The 18,824-nt window shown below is 39.6% G+C and overlaps 1 protein-coding gene across 1 annotated transcript in view; it reads left to right on the forward strand.

Annotated features, from left to right (window-relative positions):
- Positions 1-18,824, forward strand: part of Smarcc1 (SWI/SNF related, matrix associated, actin dependent regulator of chromatin subfamily c member 1) — a 128,558-nt gene that overhangs the window by 13,484 nt on the left and 96,250 nt on the right. The window contains exons 4-8 of the mRNA XM_028886879.2: positions 726-807; positions 3,374-3,466; positions 7,955-8,024; positions 12,658-12,727; positions 17,305-17,380. Of these exons, the coding sequence (XP_028742712.1) occupies positions 726-807; positions 3,374-3,466; positions 7,955-8,024; positions 12,658-12,727; positions 17,305-17,380 (391 nt within the window). The remainder of the gene's footprint in view (positions 1-725; positions 808-3,373; positions 3,467-7,954; positions 8,025-12,657; positions 12,728-17,304; positions 17,381-18,824) is intronic.

The following is an 18,824-nucleotide window of genomic DNA, read 5'->3' on the forward strand; positions in this document are numbered from 1 at the left end:
CCACAGGCTAATCTGATTTGGGCAGTCTCTCAATTGAGATTTCTCTCAAATGACTCTTGGCTGTCAATTGACAACTGATTCTACTTAGGGCAGATGTGCTATCTCATTGTGGTTTTGAATTGCATTTTCTTGATGAATGAGGTGTCAAGCTTTTTTTATGTTGGCTATTTATATGTCCTTTACATTTGTATTTTCTTCATTTTAAAACCAGACTATTACTTGAGTTCTTTATACTAGATTCTGTATAGTAACCTCTTGTCAGATATTTAATGCACAATCTATCTTAGACTGAAGGAAAATAGGAATAGCATTGGTACTTCATTTTGCCCGGGAGTGTGTCTTTTTAAAAATTTTAAGCATTTTTTAAAGTGTGTGTGTGTGTGTGTGTGTGTGTGTGTGTGTGTGTGTGTGTGTGGTCAGAGGACAAATTTTGGCTTCCATTCTCTTCTTCCACTGTGGGTTCTATGGATCAAATTCAGGTATTGGGATTGAAGGGAGGTCTCTTTCCTAATTTGCCATCTTACCAGCCCAAAGTGATGTCTGTTCTGCTGGTATTGACAGTGTGCATTCTTGTAGTACTGAGAGAATATCTTCATGTACTTTATACAATGCTAGCTTAGTTTCCAAGCCTTTCTCATTCAGTTTAGTTTGATTCTAAAATGGTGTTTCTGCTTGTGTGTAAGACTGAAGATGGATTTAGTAAAGCCTTTTTTTCCCTGTGTTAGGCGGAGATTTGATCTTCAGAATCCATCTCGAATGGATCGTAATGTGGAAATGTTCATGAACATTGAAAAAACTTTGGTACAGGTAAGTGGAGACTTAGACCTTGTCTCTCCCCTCTCCTGTCTCCTTCCCCTTCTCCCCTTCCCTGGTCGTCCTCCTTCTGTCATGTTTTAGATAAATAGGGATTCTTTAGGCCCAGGCTGACCTCAAAGTCCTGCCTCAGTAGCTCCATTTCTAAATTAGGTGCATGAGTCACTAGCTCAGCTTGAAGGCTTATTCTTTAATATACTTCAGTTCTGTGTTTGTCTTTATTGGATTGCCAAAAGATAAAGGGGAGAAATTTTTTGAAATACATAATTTTATTGTTTTTATGTGTATTGGAATTAGAGCTGTAATTGTTCTGATCATTTAAAGACTATCAGTCTCTTAACATTTCTTATTTTCAAGACAGGGTCTCTCCTTTTAGTCCTAGCAGTCCTGGAACTCACTATGTAGATCAGGCTAGTCTTGAGCTCACAAAGATCCAAGTGCTGTATCAAAGGCGTGAGCTACCAACTAGTTTCTGACATTTTTTGGTGAAATAGTATGTGATATTTCTATTTACTTCATTTATTATTGAAACCACCTTTCTCATAACGGAGCCCTGGTTGTCCTGGAACCATAGAGCATGGAGATCCACCTGCACTCTGCCTCCACCTGCACTCTCTCTCCTCAGTGCCTAGATTAAAGAGGTGTACCACAGTGCCCTTTTGTTTTCGTTTCTCCTTAGTATAAGCTCTCTGATCATAATTTTTTGACTTTATGGAGTCGTTTTCTTTTGATTTGTTCCATGGTTGTATAATAAATGTCTACTTTCCTCTCAGCTAGATTATAATTTGGATGCAAGAATATTTAATTTTCCGTTTACATTTTCTCTTTTTCTTTTTTAGTTTTACGGTGCTGAGGATAGAATCAGGGCCATGGGCTAGATGAGCACTATACCACTGACATATTTTCACCCCATGGATTTTTGTTGTTGCCGTTATTTTTGTTTTCTCTTTCTGTAGCCTTTGCTGTTCTAGAACTCTAGACACTAGTCTGACCTTGAACTCACAGAGATCCACCTGCCTCTGGAGTGCTGGGATTAAAGGCCTATGCCACCACTACCTGGCGAGAAAAATTTTTTTTCTCCCCCTTCGAGAATCTCTGGCTGTCCTGAGACTAGCTCTGTAGACCAGACTGGCCTCAAACTCACATAGATCGGACTTCCTCTGTCTCCCAAGTGGTTGAATTAAAGGTCTCCACCTCCACCTCCTGGCTGAGAAATTGATTTTTATGTATGTGTAATTATGGGCACATGTGCCAAGCCATATTTGTAGTGATGAGAGAAAAACTTGGGGAGTCACTTTTTTCTCCCCAGTTTTTGTGGGTGCTGTGGATTGAAGTCCGGGTGATAGGCTTACACAGCAGGCAGTTTTATTGCTGAACCATCTCATACATTAGCCCTCACTTTTTAAAAAATTCTGTTTGGGTCTTATGTATTGAGTATTTTATCTGTATATGATTATGTACTGTGTGTGCAGTGCCTACAGAGGTCAGAAGAGGGCACCAGATTCCCTGTAACTGGAGTGAGCTGCCGTGTGGGTGTTAGCAGTTGAACTCCTTCTCTGGAAGAACAGCTGGTGCTCTTATCCATTGAGATATCTCTCTCCCTCCCCTTCTAAGAAAGGATAGCTTACTGAACCTGGACCCCAGGCACTTTGGCTAGTGCCTGGCCAGGAAGCTCAGTAGGATGATAGCTTATCTCCTGTGCTTCAGAGACATGGCCTGGTCCGCAGATGTGTGCCAGCGCTCTCAGAGTCTATGGGGTACTGGGCACTCCAAGTCAATTCTAATGTTTACACAAAACTTGACCCACTGAATCTTCTCCCTCCCCTGTCCTTCGTTTATTTAGTATTCATTGTGGTGGTGGTGGTGGGTTGAGACAGGGTCTTACCATGTAGCTCTGGTCATCCTGGAACTCACTGTGTAGACCAGACCACATGAACACAGAGATCAGCCTTCCTCTGCCTCCCAAGTGCTGGGGTTGAAGGCCTAGTGCCTCTGACCTTGCTGTGTTTTAGCAATCATTTCATTCCAAATGATTGTCACAGTCTTTGTCTAGCTGCAGAAGGGTTTGGGGGATGATTTTAAGTAGCCTACTAGGCCATCTAGGCTTTATTTTGAGATAAGACTATAATATTGTATATCAAAAGATGTCTTCCAAGCTGGGCATGGTGGCACATGCCTTTAATATCAACACATGGGAGGCAGAGGCAGGTGGATCTCTGAGTTCCAGGACAGCCAGGGCTACACAAAGAAACCCTGTCTCAAAGAACCCCAAACCAAAAAAAGTATGTCTTTCTATCTTAAGAAATGAAGGGTTGATGTCACTTTCAGTCATTAAGATGACGAGTAATCAGGAACCTGTGACATGGCTCAGTGGGTACAGGCACTTGCTGACAGGTGACCTGAGTTCAGTTCCCAGTACCTACGTGTATGTGTGCCGTGGTGAACAATTTCCACATACCTTTAAAACCAAGGAAAAAATAAAATGTAAGGATGATTAATAGTTAGTGTACACCATTTCCAAACCATTCAAATTTCAAAGTATGTCTTTTTGTTTTCTCAGAACAATTGTCTGACTAGACCCAACATCTACCTCATTCCAGACATCGATTTGAAGTTGGCTAATAAATTGAAAGATATCATCAAACGGCATCAGGTAATAAACGTGATCACTTCAGTGCAGTGGGAGCATACTTTTAGTAAATGCCAAAATTTGCAGTTTGTGTCTGCTTTAAAGGAACGCTCTGTCTCTTGAGTTTCCGAATACCCCTGTGGAAACATTCAGTAGTCAGTGGGATGAGTTATGATAGTCTTAGAAGTTTACTTACATAGTTAAAGTGGCCCATATAATTTCTAACTCAGAATTTACAAGGCCACAAAATAGAGTTGGTAACAAGATTGTTGCTTCAGGAGGTGGAATATACTTTAAAATTACCCCCCACCCACACACATACACAGCCAAATGTATTTTTTTATGTATGTCCTCTTTGTAAAATGAGTGGAAAAATTTAGGTTTCCAGCTGGCATGATGGTGCAAGGGGTGATAGTGTGCATGCTTCTAGATATTGGAGGCTACTCAAGTGTGGGAGTTCAAGACCAACTGAGGCAGCCAGACTGTCCACTGCTGCCGGGTGGGTTTTAATCATCTTACTTGACCGCAGGCTGAGAGTTTGTTTTTCCCCTGTAATGTTAGTTTCACCACAGTGAAACCTGTGATAGCTGAGGATATCTAGGTACAAAATAATTTTCTGTAAAACATTATTTCTGTGACAGTGTTTTACTGAGCTCTAGAATTGCATCAGAAGCCTCATGAATATCTTTTCTGCTGCAAAAAATATTAACTTTTGAAATATGTCTTAACTTTTAGTAAAATATCTTTGGTTTTTGAGACAGGGTTTCTCTGTGTAGCTTTGTGCCTTTCCTGGAACTGGCTTTGGAGACCAGGCTGGCCTGGAACTCACAGAGATCCGCCTGCCTCTGCCTCCTGAGTACAAATGTCTCACATGCCATCACAGCAAATGGTTTATAAAATTCTCCTCTGTATAATTACAGATGTTGTAGTTTTTCCCTCACATGTAATATGCTTTCCAAAGACAGAAATAATACAATACACTGTAATGTATAAATAGTACAACATGTTGTTGGGTGTGATATGGATTTCACTTCCTTGTAGAACAAGCATTACTGCTTTCTCTTTTTTTTTTGTTTTTTTTTTTTCAAGACAGGGTTTCTCTGTGTAGTTTTGGTGCCTGTCCTGGAACTCACTCTGTAGCCCAGGCTGGCCTCGAACTCACAGAGATCCCTTGCCTCTGCCTCCCGAGTACAGAGATCAAAGGCGTGCGCCACCACCGCTCATCTATGCACTACCACTTTCAACAGATCACTTAACCTTTTCTCTTTTGGGGTGTCTGTTTATTATGTGATAGGTTAATTGTAGCTTAACTTCATATGCTTGTTAAGAGGGCAGAAATAGAATAAATTAACCTGCTCTTTCTTACTTTCAAGCTGAAATTAGGAATTATTTCTACAAATTTTACTGGAGGTAATGCCTACATGTTTTTGTAATGTTTATTGTGACTATTTTAGTATTAAATGAGGTGTAGTGATTATTTTCCAAGGACATTCTAGAGAGAGGTAGTAGCTTTTTTAGCTGGGTTCTTAGAGTCTTCCTAGTGCTGTTAGAGTTCAAAACCAGGGCTTCATGTGTGCTAGCATCTTGTATTGAGTTTTATCTAGCTCTAGCTCTGGTTTCATAGAATTGCAGGAAATAGACCTCAGGAGTCACTGATAATACTACTGTCACTGAATATTAATCACAACTTCACTGGAGCATTTTAAATGAGTTAATGACATGTTGAATCTTTCTTCCCTATCTATCTATCATCAATTAATCAATCAATCAGTCTACCTACCTATCTATCTATCATCCATCCATCCATCCATCCATCCATCCATCCATCCATCCATCCATCCATCCAATGCAGGTTCTTACTGTGTATCTCTGGCTGGCTTGGAACTCACTATGTAGACCAGGTTGGCTTTAAACTCACTGATATTTGCTTGCCTCTACCTCTTGAGTACTGGGATACAAGGCATTGAGCCAGGCTTATTTATTATTTATTTAAAAATGTATGTATGTGAGAGAAGGCATCAGATTTCCTGGAACTGCTCATCTAGATTGGAAACCAAGATTCATTGCAATATCAGAGGGCGCTGTTAACCTCTGAGCCATGTTTCAAGCCCAACAACATTGTCTTTTTTTTTTTTTTTTTGTTTGTTTGTTTGTTTTTGTTTTTGGTTTTTTTTTGGGGGGGGTGAGGGAGGGTTACGAGACAGGGTTTCTCTGTGTAGCTTTGCGCCGTTCCTGGAACTCACTCTGTAGCTCGAACTCATAGAGATCCCTTGCCTCTGCCTCCCGAGTGCTGGGATGAAAGGTGTGTGCCACCACCACCCGGCTGTTTTTGTTTTTCAAGATAGGGTTTCTCTGTATAACAGCCCTGGATGTCACTAAAATTCTTTTTTTTTTTAAGGTTTATTTATTACGTATACAGTGTTCTGTCTGCATGTGTGCCTGCCCACCAGAAGTGGGCACCAGATCTTATTATAGATGGTCTCCAGCCACCATGTGGTTGCTAGGAATTGAACTCAGGACCTCTGGAAGAACATCCAGTGCCCTTAACCTCTGAGCCATCTCTCCAGCCCCCAAAATTCTTAAGATAGAAACATTGGTTTATTATTCACTTTCAGGGCTGGAAGGTTGGCTCAGTGGTTGAGAACACTTGTTGTTCTTGTAAAGAACCTAGAGTCAATTTTCGGCAGCTACACAGTAGCTCACAACCATCTGTAACTCTAGTTCCAGGACATTGAACTTCTCTTCTGACTTCTGTGATACCAGGCACACATGGTAGAAAGATAAATACAGGCAAAACATTCATACACGTAAATAAATCTTAAAAAAAAAATCACGAGGCTGGAAAAGCAGCTCAGGTTGAGAGCACTAACTGTTCTTGCAGATGACTCCAGTTTGATTCCTAGCACTCACATGGCAGCTCACAATCTTATGTTTCTTCAGTTCTAGGGGATCCAACACCTTCTTCTGGCCTCCTGGGCACCAGGCATTCAGGTGGTACACAGTGATACATGCAGGCAAACACCGATACATATAAAATACATTTTCTCACTCTACGTCACAGAAGACATGCACCTGTGACATGCACGGAATAACTTGCTGTGTCATTCAGAGTCCGAGTGACAGTTTCCACAGGGCAGGGTTCTAAATAGGATAGTGTACGTTGGTTCATACTTACTGGTATTGGTACCCCTTTCCCCTGTGTGATGGCCATTCAGAAATGTGTACCAGTATCCAGTGATTGGGAAGCCCTTACCTTATGAGGCAGATAACTGTTTTAGCTAGTTTAAATTTTTTTTTACTTTTCTAGTTTTCTACAGATGACGTGGCATTATGTTTATTGGATTGGAATGATGAGTAATCATTGTTAAAGGAGAAGTGCAGAGGATGCCTTGAATTGCTATTTAAAACTAATACATGACTTTCCCTTGTTTGTATGGTCTCAAGAATAAGCAGTTTTTAGTCTAAATGGCATTACGTTTTTGTTCTGGGTATATTTAGTAGTCTTTGGCCATAGTTTAACCTTAATTTTTATATTAGTTTTCCAACATTGAGAAAATGACAGCAGCATATATAATGTACACTGTACTTGATTCAGTGCTCCAGTTTACATGCCAAAATTCATGTCAGTTAATGATAACTCATGCTAGACAGACAGTTAAGGCAAGAGGAAGAAGAGTTTGAGACCATCATAGTCTACAAATATGAAACCTGGGGCCTTTGTTTTTGTCTTATTTTTTCTTTCATTTTTTTCAGGCAGTCTCAAGTAGCTTAGCTAGTCTAGCTTCAAACTTAGTGTGTTGGAGGATTACCTTCAGTTCTCTAGCTTCCTGTTTGCCAGCTTCTCAGGTTAGAGGTCTAGCTAAAACCTTATAATTTTATAAGGTAAATACACATTACAGTTACCTTTATGTTGTTGAAATTCCAGTCTCTCTCTCTCTCTCTCTCTCTTTTTTTTTTTGATTTTTCAAGACAGGGCTTCTCTGTGGTTTGGGTGCCTGTACTGGATCACTCTCTGTAGACCACGCTGGCCTCGAACTCACAGAGATCCGCCTGGCTCTGCCTCGAGTGCTGGGATTAAAAGTGTGTTCCAGCACCGCCCAGCTATTCTCATTTTGTAATGATGGTTTTGAAATAATTTCAAATAAGAACTTCAGGTATGTTTATGATGGTAAAGATACTTATAACAAAGTTTATTATTTTTTTATTTTTTCGAGAATTTCTTGGTTTTGGATAGTGATAGTTGATAAAGTCTATACAGATATTCCCAAATCTGAAAAAGTTAGAACTTTGAAACACTCGAGATACAAAGCATTTTGGATAAAGAATATTCAGTCCTTTCTTGCATATGTGTAAACAGTATTTTCTGTTGCTCTAACCACTATTTCTTTCTTTGACTAAAAATAATTTTTAAAAAGCAGTGCTTTTATATTTCCTAGAGAATTAGCATCCATTATCTAATAGTTTGCATGCCATGTGCCTTATTTCTGTGTTACTTGTTTGTTTGCTTTGCAGGGGACATTTACTGATGAGAAGTCAAAAGCTTCCCACCATATTTATCCATGTCCTTCCTCACAAGAGGATGGTAAGTTAGCTTTTGGTTACCAGCTATTTAACTCATATATCATATTATCATATTTAAATAATGTAGCTTTCTTCTAAAAAATGGCTGAATACTCCACTATTGTTTTGTTTAATGTATCACTTGCCCCTGTGTAAGTGTTAGTCTATCACTTGATTCTTTTAGAAAGTGAGATTTACCTGTGCTGCTCAGTGCTCTAACCAGTTAGATTTGTTTTAATGTAGCAATTTTTAAAGATTTATTTATTATGTATACAGTATTCTGCCTGCATATATGCCTGAATGCCAAAAGAGGGCACCAGATCTCATTATAGATGGTTGTGAGCCACCATGCAGTCAGTGAGAATTGAACTCAGGACCTCTGGAGGAGCAGCCAGTGCTATTAATCTTTGAGCCATCTGTAGCAATTTATATCTTAATATACTGTTGATCTTTGTCATGGCTTGCTACAAATACAGGAATATCTGAGGCATTTGAATACTTGTTGAGTGTCAGAGTCCAGTAAGATACTAGTTGGGTAAAATTGGGATCTTTCTAAATTGAGGCAGGATTCCATATAGCTCAGGCTGGCCCTGAACTTTCTGTGTAGCCAAGGATGACCTTAAAATTGAGACCTTCATATCCTCACTTCCTGAGTGCTAAGAACACCACATCAAGTTTTATGTGATGTTGGGAATGGGACTTGGGCCTCAAGCATACTCAACAGACCCATTACCCACTGAACTACATCACTAGCTGTTGTTTTTCCCTCCATTTATTTTTTTCTCTGTTTTTAAATTTATTTAGTGTGTTATGTGTATATATGTGGGAACCCTAGTACCATGGTTAGCTCATAGAGGCAAGAGGATCAGAGGACAATGTGTGTGTGTTCATTTACTTCTGTGTATAGGGTCTTGTGATTCAAATTTGCCTTCAATGATTGCCCGAGCAATCACACTTGAATACCCATTCTTAACATTAAAATGATGTTTGTTTTTGTTTTTGTTTGTTTTAGAATTTCACAGTGTAGCTCACACGCTTGCTTTGAAATGAAATTCTTCCTCAACCTCCCAAATGATGCTTTATATAGGGTTATTGATCCACTCAATATTATTAGAAAATCCCTTAGACTTTTTCCTTTTAGTCATTTAGCTTCCTCTAATTGGATATTTTAAGTGACATGTCATCAACTTCTCTCATCTTCTGTTTGAGTACATCTGTTCAAAACCAGTTAATTTTTAAGTTCATTGATTGTCTTTTCTGTTCCTTAATAATTTAGGGTTTTTGTTTTTTATTTTTTCCCCCTCGAGACAGGGTTTCTCTGTGTCGTCCTGGGTATCCTGAAACTCATGCTGTAGACCACGCTGGCCTTGAACTCACACAGTTCCACCTGCCTCTGCTTTCATGTTGAATTAAAGGTGTGTGCCATCATGCCTGGCTTAGTACATTGCAAAAAAACAAACAAAAAAGCCATCTTTCTCAATTTGTATGAAGTTTTAGATAGGGAAAACAATCCATTCTTCAGTAATCCCATTTAGTGATTCTTGTCTACAAACTCAGGGAGATGCAAGCCCTATCCTTTCCTTTAAATATTTTCTGATTTTTTTCATTTAAAATAATTAATTTATAGCTGGGCCTGGTGGTGCACCCTTTTAATCCTAGTACTTGAGAAGCAGACACAGGTGGATCACCAAGTTTGAGGCCAGCCAGGACCCTAAGAAAAAAAAATATATATTTATTATATACACATGTGTTTGTGGGTGCATGGAGGTCAGAGGACAACTTTGTGAAGTTCTCTCTTTATATTTGATTGTGGATGTGTGCATATTACAGTACACTTGTGAACAAGGTATGTCTTGTGGAATTTGGTTTTCTTTTCCTACCATATCGGAAATCATGGCTGCAAATGTCTTCATCTGTTCATCCATCTTGTAAGACTGCTTCAGGAATACTGAATCTATCTTCAAATACATACCCCTTTAGAAGGGAAAGGAATGAAAAGATTGCAGTCATTATCAGAGCTCATTTGGGTAGAATTTTTGGCAGTGAAACCTGTGAAAAATTTTCCAATAGTAAAAGTAACTGTATGCAGACATGTAAATTAACATTCTTTGTGCATGAGATTTAAGCTAAAGACATGACTAACAATTGAAAAAAGCAAAGTCCTGATCTAACATAATCTTAGAAGGTAGATTCAGTATTCCTAAAGCAACTTGACTGGTTTTAGAGAACCCAGAGGTTGGGTGTTTCAGTGTTTTGTTGCTAAGGCTGTTTATGGGGGGCCATCCCACCCCCACTTTTCCCCAGGGTGCACTTGAACAGGAGCAGCAGGAAAAATAGAAAGATAGTTGGAGAAAGAGAGAGAAACACAGGGAAGGCTCAGGAGGCCCTGGATCCTAATCCATGGGGCCATCGGATTGTCTATGCCAAAGGACTTTTAAAGGAATGCTAAGGGGTGGGACAAAAGACGTGTCGTGTGTCGTGTGTCACACACCCCCCCCCCCGCCTACAGCCAAGTGCAGACGACCATTCCAGACACCCAGTGACCATGAACGTGGTCAAGCCATTCCCTAATGCATCCCTGCTGTGTAAAGCAAGCTCAGATGTAACTAGGAAACCTTTGTGGGCTACCACAGCTGTCAACATGAGCTCAGTCCCTGCGATCTATCTATATGGTAGAGAGAAAACCAATACCCACACGCTGTCTGTGATTAGTTTGTCCATTTAGACTTATAGTAGTAGCACATGTGGAGGAAGTTGCTGGTGTACATATGTGTACATGGCAGTAAGAGATAGGTACTAAGTTTCTTGATCACTTTCTACTTTTAATTAGGTTTTTTTTTTTTGTTTGTTTGTTTTTGTTTTTGTTTTTTGGAGACAGGCTTTTTCTGTGTAACAGTCCTGGCTATTTTGGAACTCACTTTGTAGACCAGGGTGGCCTCAAACTCACAAAGATTTGCCTGCCTCTTCCTCCCAAGTCCTGGGATCAAAGGCATGTGCCATCATTGCTCGGCCAATTTCTACTTAAAAAAAGTATTTATATTTATTCATTTTATTTATTTATTTGTCTGAGATGGGGTTTCTTTGTGTAGCCTTGGCTGTCTTAGAACATGCTATTAGACCTGGCTGGCCTCCAACTCAGAGATCTGAATTCCTCTGCCTCCCAGTACTGGGGTTAAAGTATGCGCCACCACTGCCTGGCACTTAAGATATGTTTTTATTTGTGTATGTCTGTATGGGAATGTGTGTGTGTAAATACAGGTGCCTTCAGAGGTCAGGAAAAGGTGTTTGGTCCCTTAGAGATGGAATTACATGGGGGTTGTGAGCTTCCTGATGTGAGTGCTGGAATTGTCTTTTTTTTTTTTTTTTTCACTTCTCTTTTTTTGGTTTTACAAGACGGGATTTCTCTGTGTAGCTTTGTTGACCAGGCTGGCCTCTGCCCCCTGGCATTAAATACATGTGCGCTCAGAGGGAACTCAACTCTTTTTTTTTTGTTTGTTTTGTTTTGTTTTTAGAGACAGGCTTTCTCTGTGTAGTTTTGGTGCCTGTCCTGGAACTCACAGAGATCCACCTGGCTCTCCCTCCCGAGTGCTGGGATTAAAGGCGTGCGCCACCACCACCCAGCAAAATTTATTTCTTTTTGTCATTGGTGTTCTGCCTGCATTTATGCATGTGTGAAGGTGTCAGATCCCCTGGAGCTGAGTTACAGACAGTTGTAAGCTGCCATATGGGTGCTGGGAGTTGAACCCAGGTCCTCTGGAAGAGTAGCCAATGCTCTTAAGCCTTAACTCCAGCCCTGGAACTGAACTCTTATATCCTCTGCAAGAACCAAATATTGTTCTGTTCTTGCTTGTCCCTCATCTCATCAGCCCCTTCACCTTATTCTTTGGATAATTTAATGAGCTTATAGCTCCTCTTTAGTTGGCAAAACCAAGTAAAGCTTCAGCAATCTGCCTGTCTCCACTCACCCAGTGCTGGGTAGACAGATGTACACTACCACTATCAGCATTATTATTATTACTTTTTAGGTTCGATTTATTCATTTTACTTGTTGTGTATGAATGTTTTTGCTTGTGTGCATGTATGTGCACCCTGTGTGTGCCTGTTGGATTCCCTAGAAGTGGGGTTACAGATGGTTTTGAGACATTTTATAGGAGCTGGGAATGAAGCCTGGGTTAGCTGCAAAATCACCACGTGCTCTTGACTCCTGAGCCAGCTCTCTAGCCTCCTAGCTTTTTATCATCATGTTGGGATCTGAACTTGGTCCTCAAGCTTTGGTGGTTAGTACTTTATTGACTGTGTATCTCTCCTGCTCCTGACATGTACTTTTAATCAGATAAATGCCTTTCAGTTTTAAAAGTGAAAATTTGTAGTTGGAGAGATAGCTCAGTGGTTGAGGGTACTTACTGCTTTTGCAAAGAACCAGGGTTAGGTTCCCAGTAACTACATGAATGCTCTCAGCTCTCTATTACTATGGTTTCTCCACCTCTGACACCTCATCTGACATCTGGGCTCCTGTACATATGTGCTATGCATTTATGATACTCGGGATACACACACATACATACATAAAAATAAATATTTTGCTTCAAATTGTAAATAGATCCTGTCCTATTTTGATGTTTCATCAGTTAAACTAAGTTTTTTTCTTGTTTTAGAAGAATGGTTGAGACCAGTGATGAGAAAAGATAAGCAGGTGCTGGTACACTGGGGCTTTTACCCAGACAGGTAATTATATTTTAACACTATTACTTTGTTTATATTTATCCTGATAAAACATGTGCCTACAGGACATAAGGATGAAATTTATTAATATTTCCATCTCTTTTGTTGTTGTTGTTGTCCTGTTTTGTTTTTTGAGACAGGGTTTCTCTCTGTAGCTTTGACTGTCCTGGAACTCACTCTGTAGACCAGGCTGGCCTTGAACTCACAGAGAGCCTCACTGCCTCTGTCTCGAAAGTCCTGGGATTAAATGTGTGCACAATGCCAGGGTTGCCAAAGAGATCTCTTAATATTAACATTATTAATTAAGAAATCTTGGGGCTTATAGAGTTGGTTCATTGATTTAAGAGTTTTTGCTGCTCTTGAAGAAAATCCAAGTTTGGTTCTCAGCACCCACATGTGCCTCTGTACCTTCAGTTCAGGAGATCCAGCATCCTTTTTTGTCTTCCATGGGCACCAGGCATGCACATGGTGCCCAGACATGCAGCCAAATAAGTAAATTCACAGAAAATAAGTAAATTTTTTTAAAGATAACTTTTCTTTCTAATGTTTATGATTAGTGAGTTTGTTTGATTTTTGTTGTTGTTTGTTTTTTTGAGACAGGATTTCTTTGTCTAGCTCTGGCTTCCCTAGAACTAGCTCTGTAGACCAGGCTGGCCTCGAATTTGTGAAAATCTGTCTGCCTCTGTCTCTTGAATGCTGGAATTAAAGGCGTGCTAACATGCCCAGCTGACTAATGAGTTTTGATCTTTTAAAAAAGCTGCATGTCAAAATATTATGAATGAAATTGCTTTATTTCTAATCCTGATATTTTTCTTGTCAGAAATTACTTACCTTTTTCCATTGGGTTTTTGGTTTTGGTTTGAAATAGGATGTCAAAATGCAGACAAACTTTGATCATGCAGCCTTTGCCTAAACCAGCATAACTGCTAGGATTATAGACATGCACCCCTCTGCCCTTGTCTGTTGTCTCTCTTGCCTCTTTTCTTTTCGATTTTTCTCCATATTCCTTTGTGTTTTTTTTGTTGCCTGGTCCTTACCTTTAATTATTTAGCTGAGAGAGTATTTAGAACAACAGTCATGCATCATTGCATTTGGCATAATTACATTTTTAACTAAAGAAATTGTGTCATTATTTATGTTAAATTTTAAGAGTGTATGCCTAGTCTTTTGTTTTTGAGGTAGGTCTCCCATGTATAGCCTAGGCTGGCCATGAACTCAGGATTTTTCTGCCTCAATCTCCTAATTGCAGGGATTACAGGCTGAGCCATTAAGCTTAGCATGTGATGGTTTCTTGAATACACTTTGGATTAATAAAATGAGATGTTACTCTACTTATTATAGACTGTAATTGATAACTTTTAATTTAGAAAACATTTTAATGTTAACAGTAAAATTTGAGTAATTGCTTTTCATTAAGTACTTCTAAGTTTATGTCTTTAGTACTTCCAATGCACTTTTTGTTTTGTTTTCTTTTTTCTAGACAGGGTTTCTTTGTGTTAGCCCTTGCTGTTCTGGAACTTGCTATGAGACCAGGCTGCCCTTGAACTCAAGAGATCCACTTGCCTTAAAGACATGGTCCACCACTTTTATCAAAAGCCTTTTAATTCCATTGTAGCTATTAAAGAAAAGCAGCTTGCTCTTTAAACACCTAGGTTGAGTCTCAAATTTATGGCAAACAATGTATCAGTAGGATTGAGAGTTTCTATGGATAAAAATCTGAGATATTCTCTACAGTCTCATATTTTGACAGATACTTGGTCCCCAGTATGTGGTACGATTTGCAAGCTTAAGGGGTACTCTAAGAAGTGGGTGGTGGTGCTCATTTGAGGTCGTGCCCTCCCCTGGTTTCTGTCTGTGTCCTTGTGAACAAGCCTCTGCTACATATTCCAGCTGCTTTGATGTCTACCTTGCCATCCATATGTTTCTGGACTGGACTCTAAAGCCATGTGCCAAAAAACACTGGAGAGATGGCCTAGAGGTAAAGACACTGACTGCTCTTTCAGAGGTCCTGAGTTCAGTTCCCAGCACCCACATGGTGGCTCACAACCATCTGTAATGAGATCTGGCTCCCTCTTCTATGTACATAATAAATAAATAAATCTAAACAAAAAAGAAAAACCCCACTTTTCTCCTATATGTTGTTCTCTGAGGTATTCTGACAGAAAATACCTATCAAAACACCTGCTTAGCAGTTATCACCATACCAAATGTATTAATGTAAAGATGGCACAGGTCCTGCCTTCTCAAGGCTTCTTGTTCACCTATTTTTGTTAGTAACTGTAGCCTGTCCTCTGATAGCCACTTACACATTATAATCAAAACTTTTAAGAATATAAAATTAATTTCCCCCTCATTATGTTAATCTTTAATTAGTATTTTTACTTAATTAACCAAGAGCACCTCCCCAATCTTATGTTTAACTGTTACAGGCAAATTCATGAGGGTGTGTGTGTATGTTTGTGTGTGTTCATGCACACAACAAATACTCCTTTTAGAAAACTCTACTAGTTACACATTGCTTTTGAACTTAAGCCACAATTATGGCTATCATACAAATACTAGATTTGAGTGTTCCTTGGTTTTCTTGGGTGTTGTTTGTTTGTTTGTTTGCCTTACACATGCTAAACAATTTTACTTTGTTTTATTATTTTATTGGACAGTATAGTAATTTTAACAAACGTTGCATTTACTAGATAATTTTATACTTAAAATTTTCTTTGGCCAGGCTGTGGTGGTAGTGGCTCATGCCTTTAATCCTATTTCTTGGGAGGCAGAGTCAGGCGGATCTCTGTGAGTTTGAGGCCAGCCTGGTCTACAAACCGAGCTCCAGGACAGTCACTAAAACTACACAGAGAAACTCTGTGTCAAGGAAAGAAAAAAAAAATTCTTGAAATTGCTTTAGTGATTTGTAGCTTGCTTATCAGAGGATCTTTGAGTACGGAGATTTGAAAAGGGATGATTTATATGGACATTTTGAGAATGACAATTATTCTAGGCTGCAAGATGCATCTTATATAAAGGGCATGCTGACTTAGTGGCATATGTTGAAGATGCCACTGAGTCCTATCATCTTAGAGCAGTAAGAGCCTAGAGTGCCAGATTTTGAGACCTTGGCAAGCTTCTGTTATGTGAGGATTTTGACTTTCAGTCTTAGTAGGTTGGGGTCTGTCCCAGCTTCCTTTCTATTGCTGTGATAAAAGCTATAGCCAAAAGTAACTTGGCAAGGAAAATATTTATTTGGTTCCATTGTTGAGGGGCAATCCAAGGTCAGAACCTGGAGGCAGAAACTGAAGCAGAGACCATGAAGGGATGCCGATTACTGGCAGTATGCTTTGTTATATAGCCCAGAGCCTCCTGCCCAGCGGTGGGGCTACCCACAGTGGGCTGGGCTTTCCTCATTAATCATTAATCAAGAAAACTTACTGCCACCTTGCCTACACTAATTTAATTTGATGGAGGTGTTTTCTCTATTGAGGTTTCTTCATTTCAGGTTATCCTAGCTTGTGTCAAGTTGGCACAACAAACAAACAAACAAACAAAAAACCACAAACAAACTCTTACCAGCTCAGAGTCATTGCAAAATTTTGAGTTGTAGAATGTGCTTAGTTTTTGAAAAGTTCATTCCATTGTTATGCAGAATCCTCAGTTCTTGGGAAAGCAATGGGAAAGGTAGGTAACCAGTGAGAAGAGTGGCGGAATATGAAGGTAGATTCTGGACACAGTTTGAATGTACACTTGGTAGGTTTGCTGATGGTTTGACCATAAGATGTATGTACTTTAGAGTGAAGTCAAGTGTTTTGGCCTCTGCTGTTGGCAAAGTGGAGATGTTTACATGAACATTTTGATGCCGGCAGGGCATTGAAAGATGAACTTTGAGGGTGGTTGCTTTAGAACGGTTAGTACCCATGAATGTAGAACTGCCTGTTGGACTTGAGTTTTAGATTGACTTAAGGGACAGATGTATTAAGAACTGTGGTGTGACTGAAAACGTGAATGAAATCACCAACAGAATTTTGTTTGAAAGTTACCCCTGTGTACTTTCATATCAAGGAGATTATTATTTGTGTTATGACAAAATCTATAAGCTGGCAGTGGAGACTGAAGGACTGAGCGCTGGTTATGAGAAAATATAAATACCAGGTTACAGTACTGACCAGAAAGGCTGTTAGGGGAGGGGCTTTAAGCAAAGGACAACCTTTATATAGAATTCTTTTTAACTAATTCAGGCAATTTTTAGCTTGTTTTAATTTTATTGACAGTGGTGAAACAAGTGTGTCTGATACTTCTGTTTTAATTTTTTAAAGCACCATTATTGTGTGAGTGTGTAATGTGTGTGAGGGCAGGTACACTCATTCCATGGCACACGTGTGGATGGGGGGACAGCTTCATTGAGTCTGTTCTTTCACTTTCTTTGATTGAGTTCTGGAAATGAACTTTTTTTTTTAACCCTCAAATCAATATCACTCGCCCACCATTTTACTATGTTTTTTCCCCCCTAATATTTGTAACACGTATTTGACTCATCTTTCTAGTGAATAGCCTTTGGCTCTAATTTTACTTTTGTTTGTAATTTGCTTTAGCTATGACACTTGGGTCCACTGTAATGATGTTGATGCTGAAATTGAAGATCCACCAATTCCAGAAAAGCCATGGAAGGTAATGGGTCTGCGAAAAAGAAATTATTCTTGCTGGACCTAGTGCCACACGTCTTTTAATCCTAGTACTTGGGAGGCAGAGGAGGAGGATCTCTGTGAGTTCAAGTCCAGCGTGGGCTACAGAGGGAGTTTCAGGACATCCGGAACCATGTAGAAAGACTCTGTCTAGAAAAAATAAAAACAAAACAACCAGTCCACAAATTAGGAGATCTCATATAGCAGGCACATCTTTGATACATAGGTGGACGTGCAGGCCAAACAATAATACATACCAATAATAAGTAAACAAAATAAATAAAAATATACAAGAGGAAATTGTTTTTACACACTCTAATAGCCATTCTATACAATAAATTAATATGTGTTTGGGAGACTGTTATCATGCTGGCTCATGCTGTCCCTTAAATTACTATGTAGTCCGCCCTGGCCTTGGTTTTGTGATGATCATCCTGGCTAGGTCCCCTTAGTATGGAGATTACAGGAGTGAACTCATGCTCTGCTTGCAACAGTTTTTGTTTTGTTTTGTTTTTTTAAGATTTATTTATATATTATGTATACCATGTTCTGCCTGCACACATCCCTGTAGGCCAGAATAGGGCACCAGATCTCATGACAGATGGTTGTGAGCCATCTTATGGTTGATGGGAATTAAAATCAGGACCCGTGGAAGAGCAGCTAGTGCTCTTAACATCTGAGCCATCTCTCCAGCTCTGCGACAGTGTTTTTAAAAGAGATGTATAATTAATGTCCTCAATTCTAGAGAATATCCATGTCTCTGATGGCATAGTATCAATGTTTTAGGGTTCATGTGTGCAGTGCTTGAGAAGAATCCAAAGCCAATTCAGAGTGTGGGAAATGTGGGTTGTCAACTTCACCATGGGTGGGAGGGCCCTGAGTTAATAACTTCTCACCCATGTGTTCCTCCCACCATGACTTCACCACCATTATGGACATTTATAGCACTCTGGAATTATAACTACAGTGGTTCTTTTTTTCTGGAATTATAACTACAGTGATTCTTTTTTTCTTTTTCTTTTCCGTTTCTTTTATGACAGGGTTTCTCTGTGTAGTCCTGGCTGTCCTGGATCTTGCTCTGTAGCCCAGGCTGGTCTCGAACTCACAGAGATCCGCCTGGCTCTGCTTCCTGAGTGCTGGGATTAAAGGTATGCGCCACCACTGCTGGTAAGACATGTTTTACAAACGTAGCAGTGAAAGGAGATTTGTTTTGTTCACACAGTCCGGCTTGGTGACCTTCTGTTGGTGACTTTTCCTCAGAAAACTTTTTAAAATAGTTTTTTTAAACGTAGAGCAAAATTCAGTTTTTTAAAAAAAACAACTTGAGGGCTGGGCAGTGGTGGTGCAAACTTTTAACCCTAGCACTCGGGAGCTGAGGTATTCTGTGAGTTTGATGCCAGCCTGGTCTACAGTATCAGTTCCAGGACAGC

This window comes from Peromyscus leucopus, chromosome 7, assembly GCF_004664715.2.
Source record: "Peromyscus leucopus breed LL Stock chromosome 7, UCI_PerLeu_2.1, whole genome shotgun sequence".
Taxonomy (NCBI): Eukaryota; Metazoa; Chordata; class Mammalia; order Rodentia; family Cricetidae; genus Peromyscus; species Peromyscus leucopus.